General features: G+C 39.8%; 1 protein-coding gene across 1 annotated transcript in view; it reads right to left on the bottom strand.

Annotated features, from left to right (window-relative positions):
* The window catches only part of Usp24 (ubiquitin specific peptidase 24), a 135,106-nt gene that overhangs the window by 36,815 nt on the left and 86,035 nt on the right, over positions 1-12,256 (bottom strand). Inside the window, exons 36-41 of the mRNA XM_021635276.2 lie at positions 10,592-10,747; positions 8,435-8,505; positions 7,626-7,786; positions 4,150-4,211; positions 2,090-2,281; positions 1,069-1,186 (exon numbers count right to left, since the gene is read on the bottom strand). Coding sequence (XP_021490951.1) covers positions 1,069-1,186; positions 2,090-2,281; positions 4,150-4,211; positions 7,626-7,786; positions 8,435-8,505; positions 10,592-10,747 — 760 coding nt within the window. The remainder of the gene's footprint in view (positions 1-1,068; positions 1,187-2,089; positions 2,282-4,149; positions 4,212-7,625; positions 7,787-8,434; positions 8,506-10,591; positions 10,748-12,256) is intronic.

Below are 12,256 nucleotides of genomic sequence, written 5' to 3'. Positions count from 1 at the left end.
TACACTGGGGAGGCTGAAACAGGTCTGCTTTTCTATTCTAAAAATTACACAAGTTTATAATTTTTAATAAAAATAAGGGGAAGGACTCACTAACATTTTCCTTAAAACCACTAGAGATACATTGTTTAGTGTTTACTGAAAAATCAAAACACTAATATTTTCTGGTATTTTAATTAGAGTCCCATGAACTAGTGCTAAACACTTTAAAACAGGACCAGACAGGAATGAGGATGGGAGCCATAGCTCAAGGGCTGTCCAAGAGCTTGAAAAAGATGCCCTCTTCTTCCTTCCAGTATATTCTGCTAATAAGGAAATCTCCAGCTAGAAAAGTATTGACACATGACACTTCCTGCGGCTTCATCTATTTCTTATTATGCCTTGTGTGTATCAGTCTCTGAAACTATAACTCTGCTATTTAGAAAATTAAGTTCGATTCACAGCAGGTTGAGTGTCAGCTTATTGCTCCCTTTTCTATGGACAAAAGTCTAAATATCACTTGAGCAGAGTCAACAATACACATGGATATTTCACATTTATAGCCCCTTCCAAAATCACAGCTGTAATAAATTACTAGCAGCTGCAGATATGAGAACACAGTACGACCCAGCAAATGACAAGGCTCTAGACCTTTCTCCTATGAACTCCTGAAGAATCTACTTGGAGGCTATTTACTTTGGAGATAATTCTTATTCCCCTGTGGCGCTGGGGATTGGACTGAGGACTCCCGCATGGCTAACGGCGTGCTTTACCACAGCACTAGACGCCTGATCTCTACTCACAGTTCTTATCACCTGTTTCACTTGGAATTTGTTACTGACCAGATCAGCATACAGTTACGTATTGTCCTCCCTTGATAAGGACTGCACCAGGACACTTCCTCTGTGCTCGCTATGTGCCAGGCACACTTTATAAAAGCTCATTTGCATGCATTGGTTTAAGTGGCAGAAAACACGGGACAAACAAACTCACACAATGGAAGACAAACTCCAAGTTAAGAAAGTCTTTTTGGACTACAGTTGTGAATTAAGAGATTTTACCAAAACTGAACACAACGTGCATTTTCCATACTTTGGGTGAAAGTCCTGTTGACTGATGGCGGCACTGCCAGCTGGAGAATGACTATTTAAAATAATTCTAGAGGCTCGGAAAAGGAAGTCATCTAACAATGGTTTAATGAGCGATGAACCTGGAATAGAGCACAGCACACATTCAAGATGAACACAGATTTTTAATTCAAAGATTCTATTGCACTTTCCCATCGGAGCAGCACAGGCACCCGAGGCCACCCAGCAGCAAGGCATCTGGTTTAAGCTTACTCTGAGCTTTTACTATGGGACACAGACCTGTGGAGTGGTGGGACCAGGATCAAAAGTAGTCAGGTGAAGGTGCTTTCTTTTAGGAGTCAAGCCTTCGCCTCGGAAGCACAAATGCCAAGAACAAACACCACCAAGGTAGAATGGTGTGAGTGGGTAATTCTTATTCTGGGCACCAAGAAATCTTCCACAAAAGGGCTAACTTTTAAGCCTATTTTTTTTTTTTTTTTCGTAAAATGGCATTCCTTCCTTCCTGATTCAGAATCACCCTTTCCTATGTATCCTAAATATTCAAGAAGGGCTAAACTGTGGAAGTTACATTTTGGTTTGTTTTCTAAATATAATTTATAGCATTTGGATATATATTTCCAAACTATAACTGTACTCCAGGGAAATCTTACATTTTCCCTGACACTGAGGAGGTAATGGCTGGGGACTGCCTCCACAGATGAGATCAACCTTCTAAGAATGAAGATATATTATAAAATATAACACAAAGAGACAAACCTACCCTGAATTATAATTTTTAATTGATAGTAAAAGTTATGTGATGATTATTTTGAACAAAGTAAAACCCTCTATGTAATTTAACAACAAAGGTAAAAGCCACCCCATGTTTTGGTAATCATTAAAATTACAGATAATTTCCTATGCCAAAAGGTCACTTTTTCATGGCACAGTTAGCAATTATGTTGTCACAGTTACACAGCACACTGTGGCAGCAACTGAGAGCTAAGGTGCTCTCTCCCACACAGTAAGAGGAAAGCAGCAGTTACCCAGCATTTCCTTCTCTGCCCCGCAGAGTGAAAGCAGGGTCTTAATGAGCCTCAGGTGTCCTGCTAGTAAGATGTTGTCCGCTTCACTGGTCTCACACTCTGCTGTCCGATTAGGTTCAAAGTTATCCAGCCATGTAATCTCATCTTCCAGCATGGTAGCTGGGCTGATTCGTAACTGCTCCATTTCTGAAGCTGGGAAAAAGGGTAAAGGTGAGGAGGTATCAAGATCAAGATTCTTCTGCATGGATTCAAAGTCTCGAATTAAAGAAATCAGTTTAAAGTTCAAATCTTTCACTTCACAGACTTCACAAACCCTGCAGTGGCTGCAGACACTTGTCAAGGCCATCAGATCCCACATCCACTATAAACTCACTGCTCCCTCTGTGCAGGCCACCATGCTACACTAAGTATAAGACAATGGACACGTGGATTGGGAGGGAATGAAGGAGGGGGCTACGGCTGGGATACAAAGTAAATAACCTGTGATTAAAATAAAAAATTAAAAAAAAAAGACAATGGACACAATCACTCTCTAAGAACAATGAGACGAGCTAAGGATCTACAGTGCTTCCTTGAAAAAAAGAATAAAAAGAGAGGCATATCTACATGAGTTTTGTTTTTGTAGCAAGCCTGTCTCTTACCCTGCTAAACAAATACTGACAGTTAAATCCTACACTGGAAGCATGGCTGAAAAGTGCCTATTAGGTACTTTTAGAATATCATACTTATATTCTCACTATATAGACACCTTATACTTCAGTCAAGACACAAAATCCAATTATGCCAGTCTCCACAAATCAACCTCATTACACTGCTTACAGGCGAAGTCCTGATCTGAAAGCCATATAAGCACCTACCTGCAGAGTGTAGGAGACACTAGACCTCTGTGCCCATTTGCATGAAGAAAGATTTTTGCATAAAAATTCTTTTAGAATGAAGTGCTGGAAAAGGTTGCTTTTTAAAATTTTGTTTTGTTTTGATTCCATTTTTTTGAGACAGGGTTTCTCTATGTAGCCCTTCTCTGTGTAGCCCTGGCTGTCCCAGACTCGCTTTGTAGACCAGGCTGGCCTCAAATTCAGAGATCCACCTGTCTCTGCCTTCCTGTGTGCTGGGATTACAGGCGTGTGCCCAGCTAACGTTTGCTTCTTTTGAGAAGACATTGTGTTCCTTTTCCTAACAACGTGCTGTCCCCTTTAACCTCTACCCTCCAGGAACCTGATCACCATATTCCCTATGGAGGTGTCCAACTAGTACATTCAGAGGGGATGTTTATTTTCATCTGGCTTTGATGTTCTACTATAATTCATATTTCTGATGAGTCTGAATTTTATATCCTGTAATCTGAGGTGAATTTGGGGGAAAGAGTAGGGAATATATTAAACACTGGATCTGAACAACGAAAGTTATAGAGGGAATTTGCATTATTTTAATATGTTTGCATTACTTGAAAGTACAGATGAGTAAAATCTCCACATTCTAAAAGGCAACTTCCAATATGGCTACTTCAGTCACTGCCTGACCCTGGCACTATCAGCATGCACTGACAGGTTCCAGCTGACTTAAATAACCACCCTTCCTGTCAGAACAGGGGCTGGAGAGGTATTCCTCCAGAGGACCTGAGTTCAGGTCCCACTGCTCATGGCAGGTAGCTTAGAATCACCAGGAATTCCGGGTTTAGAGGATCCAACGCCCTCTTCTGACCTTTGCAGGCACAAATGCATACATTTATACAATACACACTAGTACACATAAAGTAAAAACAAACTTTAAAAAATAAAAAGTGGTATAATGAATTAAGCTAGAGAGTCAGATTTTTCACGTTAATTCTCTCTGAGGTTAATTACAAATGAGCCAGGCAGATTTTAAAGTTATCAAGTCTTCTCTGTACACTGGCCAGGTATGTAAGAGAGGCAGAGTACAACATGGATTTACCTGCCATTTCCAAGAAAACAAAACCCAACATTGAAAACGGCTGAAGTCTCACTTTGTGGCAGTTACCACATCAGGTTAAGTCTATCATTTTTGTTCCCCTAGCCCCCAATCAAAGGGACTTTACTTACTTGTCAGATCATCTAATAACTGGCACCGCAAATCAAAGTACTCCATACACTGAGACAGCAGTCTAAAAATCAGATAGATTTTAGTTACTAAAAAGAGGCTGCTTGTAAATGATAAAGCATTGTCCCTTAAAAAATAAGTTCACAAAGCAGTAGAGCAAGGTAATTTCCCTAAACATCCAATTACTTACATTAAATTCCAATTTTAGCATGAAGGAAATGAATAATTTTGCTAAATGACCGTCCAGGACTAATGGTGTAAAGAGAAGGAAACTTACAAACGTATCATGTTGTAAAATAACATAAGCACTAGTTGCATTTGTTTATTCAAATGTGAACCAAAATCTATCAATTACCTGTCAAATACATGGAGCTAAAAAACACTGAATAAAAGAACAAGAATGACTGATAGATATTAAAAATGTCAATCAAGCACCAAGGAAAATAGAGTAAGAGGAGAGACAGAATTATTCAAGGACTTCTACAGCTATACTGCAGGGGCAGGAACACAGACTTTAGAATCAGACTGTACTACAGTGACGGGAGCATAGGTTCCAGGGGCAGGCTGTGTGATAACAGAGAGGTGGCATGGTCAGACAGCTTTCAGGCTTGCCTCTACCAACAGCTGGTATCCACGGGCACCTCATTTCTCTCAGACTTCTCATTTCTAAATGTTCATTACAGTCTACCATAGAATAAGCAGGCATGAAGATCCACGCAGACACAAATGGATCAAACAGGTGTAATGAACCAAGATTTTTAGGTTATTTAAAAATACAGATAATAAAATATCTGAACTCAGACCTTTCTGAGGAAAAAACATAAGCACACACACACCATACACCTTGGTACACTTTCTAATGTATGAAAATTCCTGGTCCACACATCTAAGTATCAACATGTTACTTTGAAACCTTTGATTTTAAGTTTTGAAATTCCTAATGTGTAAGTAAGATGTCAACATTGTTGGCTTTGAAAACAGACCATGTGGTGACTTGTTAAATTTTCAGCCCAAACTTGTATTTGCAGCTTACCGCCAGGAGTGGACGTAGTGCTAGTTTTATAGTTTTAGTAATGAAAACTTCTTTAATAGTTTAAAACTAATTTTCAGGAAATAGTTTTACCTAGTAGGCATCTGAACCAAAAGTAAATATCTTCTTTCTTCCTTGACTATTTTTGACTTTGGAAGTGGAACTTTTCCTAAACATAAATGTCTGTTTGAAGGACAGTGGTCCTCCAGTGGAGACTTTGAGTTGTTGAAGAAGTTGGAGCTGCTGGGCTTCTCCTAGCTGAAAGAGTTACTTAGTTCCTCTATGCTTAAAGGGAAAAAGCAAAATGGAGGAGCTGTTCTGCTCAATGGAGGGACTGCTGTGATGGCTCTGTTGCTCTTGCAGAGGGCCTGGGCTCAGTTCCCAGCACCCACATGATAATATCTATAACCCCAGTTAAGGGGGATCCACTGCCTTCCTCTGACTTCTGTTTGTACACACACATTTAATCCTGTATAAAGACCTACAAACAGATAAAATCTGAAGGACATCTTGTATTTTACATCTTGTCTAGAAAGTATACGTATTTTTAAAAGCCCAGAATGGATTTAAAAAATTATAAAAGAAATTAAGAAATATCTTTAATGACAAAACAAACAAAAAACCCTCAAAAAACTCAAGTATAAAACTTGGAAATGAAAATGAGAATGCTGCCATTGATTTTTACAGAAAAAAAAAAAAGGTTATGAGTACCTTCAGCAACTGTGCACAAAATTAATTATTCTAGATGAAGTAAAAATTCCAGAACTCAAATATTTACAAAATAGAATAATTAAAAAAAAAAAAAAAACAAAACACTAAAAAAACCCCAAAAGATCCCAACTAAGAAAGCACTAAGCTAGGAAGCTTTACTGGTAAATGCTATCAAACACTTAAAAAACAGTAACCCTCAAACTCTTACGAGGACAGCAAAAACCTAATACCAAAGCCACAAGATCCCACAAGAAAACTCTTAACGAAACATCCCTCATAGATGCACCTCCCCCCATTTTAGCAAACCAATATACTTAAAGGATTGTAAACATGAGTAACGACTGGTTTCCTGGATTGTAGTGAGAGTCAGATATGAAACAAACAAACAAAATCAAACCCGGAACACTGTATGCACAGAAAGGGAGTGATGGAGCCCACACAAGCTAGCTCAGGTGATAAGAACAAAGCTTTCAACATGGACGCTGAAGCAGTGGCTCAGTGCTTAGGACTACTTGCTGCTCTTGCACAGGACCTGGGTTTGGTTCTTAACACTTTGGTGCCAGATGATCTAATATCTTCTTCTGGTCTCTACAGGCATAAGCGGTGCAGAGACATATCCATAGGCAAGACAATGCCCATACACATTAAATAAAAGTCAGTTTAACAAGAAAAGACCTGACCAAGTTTTTTTTGTTTTTTGTTTTTTTTTTTTTTTTAGTTTTTTGAGACAGGGCTTCTCTGTGTAGCCTTGGCTGTCCTGGAACTAGCCTCAAACTCACAGAGTCCAGGCTAGCCTCAAACTCACAGAGATTGGCCTCCTTGGCCTCCCAAGTGCTGGGATTAATGACCCCTTCAAGTTTAATGCTGCCCTATGATCAAAAAACACTGATTGAAGTAGGAACTGAAGGAGTCTATCTCAACATAATAAAGGCCATATATGAACATTCCGTAAGAACCTCCCATTCCATGGGCTAAGACCAAAAGCTTTTCCCTATGAGCAGGATGACCACTTTCATCATCTCTACTCAACAGAACACTGAAGCTTGTAGTCAGAGTGATTAGGCAAGAAAGAAGGCGTCCAGTTTGGAGCAGCAGACATGGACTTATCTGTTCACTAATCTGACAAACATATTAATAGATGGAGAGCACTACAGATTTCACCTGAATCCTGTTAATCACTGTTAATTTAGAAAATTATAGAATATCGAAGTCAACAAACAAAAGTAAGTTGTGTTTCTCACACCAGCAGTGCTCAATCTGACAAGTAAATTAAGGAGACAATTCTATTTACAAAGGCATCAAAAATGATAAAATAGTTGAGATTCACCTTCATCAAGGACAAAAGTCTTATACAGTAAAATGTTAAACACTGCTGGGAAAAATTACACATGATATAATGAGACATCTCATGTTTATAGATTAAGAAATAGTTTTAAGACGCTCAGACTACCCACAGTCACCTGCACACTGTAATATATCTGAGCTGAGAAAGTGGCATACAAGAGGACAGAACTGTGACTATGACCAAGGGAACTGGCTCAAACAACCTGAGATCTCACCTATTAGAGAGGGTATGGTGGAGAAGGAAACCTGGTGTTGTTTAACTCTCCTGGCTGGCACGGGGAAACATGCAGAATCTTGATTCGAGGTGAGGAAGAGACACTCTTGTCTCAAGAACCCATATGGACTTTCTAGGAAAGGCATGAGCGCTCCACGCTCTCTGTCTTTACCACATACCTCTGGTTGACTCCTCTCATGATACTGGTTGGGGACCAGAGAGGCAGCTGAGCTGTGAGAACGACGCCCAAGAGGAACTGATTTGGCTTCTGCACTTCTGGATGCGATGAAGTGTCTGTCTGACTAAGAGTGTACAGCTGATCGCAGGCGACCCGGCGGATCTGAAATGTGCCAGCGGTAAAGGGCAGATGCTCTTAACATTCCAAACTACTTAAAAAGTGACACCCTGAAAATACACACCATTTACTTGTTCAAGTGACTGAGAGTTTAAAAATGTGCTCTGACTTTGAGTGGTAGAGATTCTGCAGAATAAATGGACTAGTTAACAAAAAAAAAAAAAAAAAGTGGTTTGGGAACTAATTTCCCAAATTACTCCACTACTTTATGTGAGTCAACAGGTTTAGAGTTCAATGAAAATAAATGTCAGAAAAGTCCCATTTTCAAATATTTAAAAAGTTGATCTTCATGGTCACATATGAAAGCTCACGGTGTGAAGGCGATCTCCCCAGATTCTGGCCATCATGTTGAAGCCTAACGCCTGCCGCCCTTGCAGGCAACAGCTGCTCCACACTGAAGGCTGCTCTGAGGTTGTTATAACAAGATTCAAACATCAATCAGTTCCCACCCCAGCGCTGAAACTTCTGTTGGAATGTGGAGGAAGAAACTGAAGGCAAGCAGTACAGTCCACATGGTCACCTTTCCTTCAGAGTGGTGGTCTGCAGCCATTCCTTCTGAACTCCTCACAAATAGGCTTTTATGAAAGCCCCTAACAAGACCAAAAGGTTTTGCTAAGTAACAGAAATACTTACCTCAGCACTTGGTGATCCAAGCAGAATATCGATGATGAAATCAGCAACACATGGCAAACTATAGAATGATGCTAAGGACAAGGAGAATGAAAGAGGAGAAAGTACTAATTAGGCGACACACTTGCAAAATGATAGTTTTCCTGAGCAATTCCTTAAGATTGAATTTAAGCAAAAAATTTTCTCCTTTCTATATAGTTTCAATCCCCAGGATTGTCTACAATAGCCTCTGTGACTGTCCACTAATCCCAGGAAACGAATGTGCCTCATCACACATCTTACTACCACTACCTTACGCGTACCAGTTACAGACTAAGGAAGTCTTAGCTCTGTGAACTACCAATGCTAGTAACCAAAAAACAGACTTTAAATTCAGTTCATACATGATAAAACATAAAAACTTGGAGAAGTTGTACTTTTCAACTTGAAAATGTCTAAATAAAAAAATTTCCCAAAAATTAAATTATGAGTGTTTGAAAAGCCATTTAATAATGATTTATACCTTCTATATAAAAATCTTCCAATTTCTTTGTCCTCAAAAACTCTCTGCAGCCATTACTTTAATTAATTATAAAGTTGGAACTATAAATATCTAATTTCTATGTTTCTCTTGATGAATTTCACTTCTGACTTATACAATTAATTTGGATGTTATAAAACAACAACAACAACAACACTATGACCATCAATTCTTTATCTGTGGTGGTCTGAAGTAAATGCAGCTAGAACTAGACAACTGATAAAACTTCCTTAACCAGAGTTGCTAAGGCTTTGTTTCTGACTATTTCCTGAGAGCCTCCTGCGCATGAGAAAGTATTTGGGGGCTGTAGATTCAGCAGGGAACAAAATGAACAAATCTCTGGATTAGTGGGGTTCATAGTGTAGTTGGAGGAGAGGGGATGATGGCAATACTATGAAAAATAAGTCTATTATGTCGACAATTATAAAAACAAATAATGCTGAAAGCATAAGGGGAGGGCTTGAGTTGTGGGAGGGCACAGCAGGGGGGGCCTTAGCGGCTGGAAGGCAGGTAAGGGAATGTCTAACCAGAGCGTTATGCATGAAAAGATTGCAGCGGAGGAAAGAGCACGAAGAGAAAGGGGGGTCAGCCAGTGCAAAGGGCCTGTGGCAGGAACATTTATGTATTGAGGATGAAAACAGGCCAGTGAGTGAAGAGCAAAGTAGAAGGTGGGAAAACCAGAATCATTGGTATAGAGGATTATGTTGGGTTTGGGGCTTAGCAGGGAATTGGTTTTTACTGTGGATGAGCAGAGATGCCTGAGATTTTGAAGGAGTGACCAATATACTGAAAGGCCCTCTCCAATTACTGCATGAGGGATAAACGTCAAGGGCAGAAGTAGAGACACAGATTAAGCCAACATTGGTACAATCCATTTAAGGATAACAGCAGTTTGAAAGACAGGTATAAACAGGAATCCAGATACAGACTGAAAAAGGTTGTGATCATGGAATACAAGCAGATACAGTAAAATGCAATAGTTATCCCAAGGTAGAGATGCAGCGATGCAGGAGGCTGAAACTGCTCATAAATTAGCAAACTTCTGAGTAATATGGGTAAGATCAAAGTCCATTCCGGACAGGTTAGGTTTGAGGTATTTCAACAGAGAGACAGGAGAGTGGCCCAGACCATAGATTCAAACTAAGGCGTAGGATAGCGGTGTCGTGGATTTACGGCTGTGAAACTGAACAGAGTCACCAAGAGAAAGAGAAGACAGAGCGGAGGTATTGAGGGACTAAGGCCCAGTGTCCCCACCCATTAGAAGTCAGTAATAAAGACCTAGGTTTGCTCATTTTTAATGATGGAGTCATTACCAGGAACATATAATTCCGACATAAAAATTATTCTAAATTTATTCAATTCCTTAGTGACAGTTTTCTCCAACAGGGCCGACAGTGTTCTGTAACACGTGATGTAGATTGAATGTGGACACAAACACATGCATATGTACCCAAAAGGCTCAGCAAACACCAAACATTCCTGGAGAGTAAACCATTCTAGCACCATCATCAACTTGTTACAACCTTACTCTTCCCTCTCCTTCCCTCATTAAAAAGGGCTACTTATAAAGTAATGTCAATTCTTAACATTTTCTTGCCTTTTCTCTGAAAGAAATGAATTACTAATAAGCCGCTTCCTACCCAGTTGCTGACTCCGAAGCTGCAGGCATGTAACAAGAAGAGACAAAGCCTCTCCAGCAATCAGGGCGTCTTTCGTGGACACAGACTGCTGCCGAACACAGATCCCAGCATGCAGGGCTGCTGGCTCTCCTTCACTGCCAGAGCTGCAATTGCTTCCTGAAAGCAGGGAACACAAGTTTAATGTGGCTCCTAGGAGCAGGCAGTATTTTAATGTAAGACCCAGAGTCCCTGTGCAATAGTAAATGCTGCAAGAAGGCACCGCTAGGAGAGAGGAGATGTATTCTCCATACTGGATGCACACTAACTGCTTTGTCTTTAAACACAGTTGAAGAATTCAAGACGTTTTCACAGGACAAAATACTTTCAGGTGGAAGAATGTCTTGTATCTTGATAGACTACATGGACATAAAAATCCTAAAAATATCCTTTAACATTATCCTTTATTTAATATTTATGCATGTTGTATGCCATTATTTAAGAAAACTTTTACTATAATAAAAACTTTTATTATTAAGTTGGTGGCACACACCTTCAGTTTCAGAAATGGAGAAGCAGGGTAGATGTATCCCTGTGAGTTTGAGGTCAGTCTAGTCTACATTGCAAGTACCTGGCCAGCCAACGCTACATACAGTAAGACCCTATCTTAAAAAAACCCAACCAAATCAAACCAGAAAAACCTTTTATGCTTTTTTGTTTTGTTTTTGTTTTTCAAGACAGGGTTTCTCTGGATAGCCATGAATGTCTTGGAACTCACTCTGTAGACCAGGCTGGCCTCAAACTCAAGAGATCTGCCTGCTTTTGCCTCCCAAGTGCTAGGATTAAAGGTGTGTGTCACTATCAGCCGGCAACTTTAACTCTTGATGTATTTATAAACATATAGAGCAGAAAGACCTAACAAAGCTAAGAAATAAATAAATAAATAAGTGAATGAGTGAATAAATAAATAAAGCTAAGGAAAAAGGCCCAGTAGAAAATAAATTTTCAGGGCCTGAAAGGATAGCTCAGTTGGTAAAATGCTTATTATGCTAATTATGAGAACCTAAACTCAATACCCAGAACCCATATATAAGGTGGGCATGGTAGCACGCACTTGCAACCATCACTGGGGAGGTGGAGAAAGGGACATTCCTAGGGCTTGCTGAGCCAGCCAACCTAATGCGTGACTTCCATGCCAGTGAGAGAGCCTGACTCAAAACAGCCCCTCACCCCAAAACAAAGAGAGCAACACACACACAAAGACTCAGACTGATCTCTAACTCACACATAAGCTATGTATGGGTACATGTCACATACATGCACACACACAGACACACACATACACACTGGGGTGGGGGCATGGAACTGTGCCAAATCAAGAAAACTGTTTACTACGTTAGACTTCTGGGAAATTGCAACCACTAATTATATGCATTTTAACACTTTAATACTCCACGAAGCTAAAGATAGCAGGACTTGATGTCTCTGCTTATTCCATGTGTTAACAAATGCCCCTTCTCTTAAGTAAGGTGTCAAGGGTGATGAATTTTTATTCAAGTTCAAAAGCAGAAGCTTCTTTTTATAATCTGGCAAATCTGCACGTGGATTATTCCTACAGCTAATTCTTGCCCAATGTTCTATTATTGTCCTTTTTTGTCTGTTTGTTTTTTGGAGATTTTCTACCTGAGT

This window comes from Meriones unguiculatus, chromosome 12 (genome assembly GCF_030254825.1).
Source record: "Meriones unguiculatus strain TT.TT164.6M chromosome 12, Bangor_MerUng_6.1, whole genome shotgun sequence".
Lineage (NCBI taxonomy): Eukaryota > Metazoa > Chordata > Mammalia > Rodentia > Muridae > Meriones > Meriones unguiculatus.
This window is presented reverse-complemented; position numbering and strand designations above follow the sequence as displayed.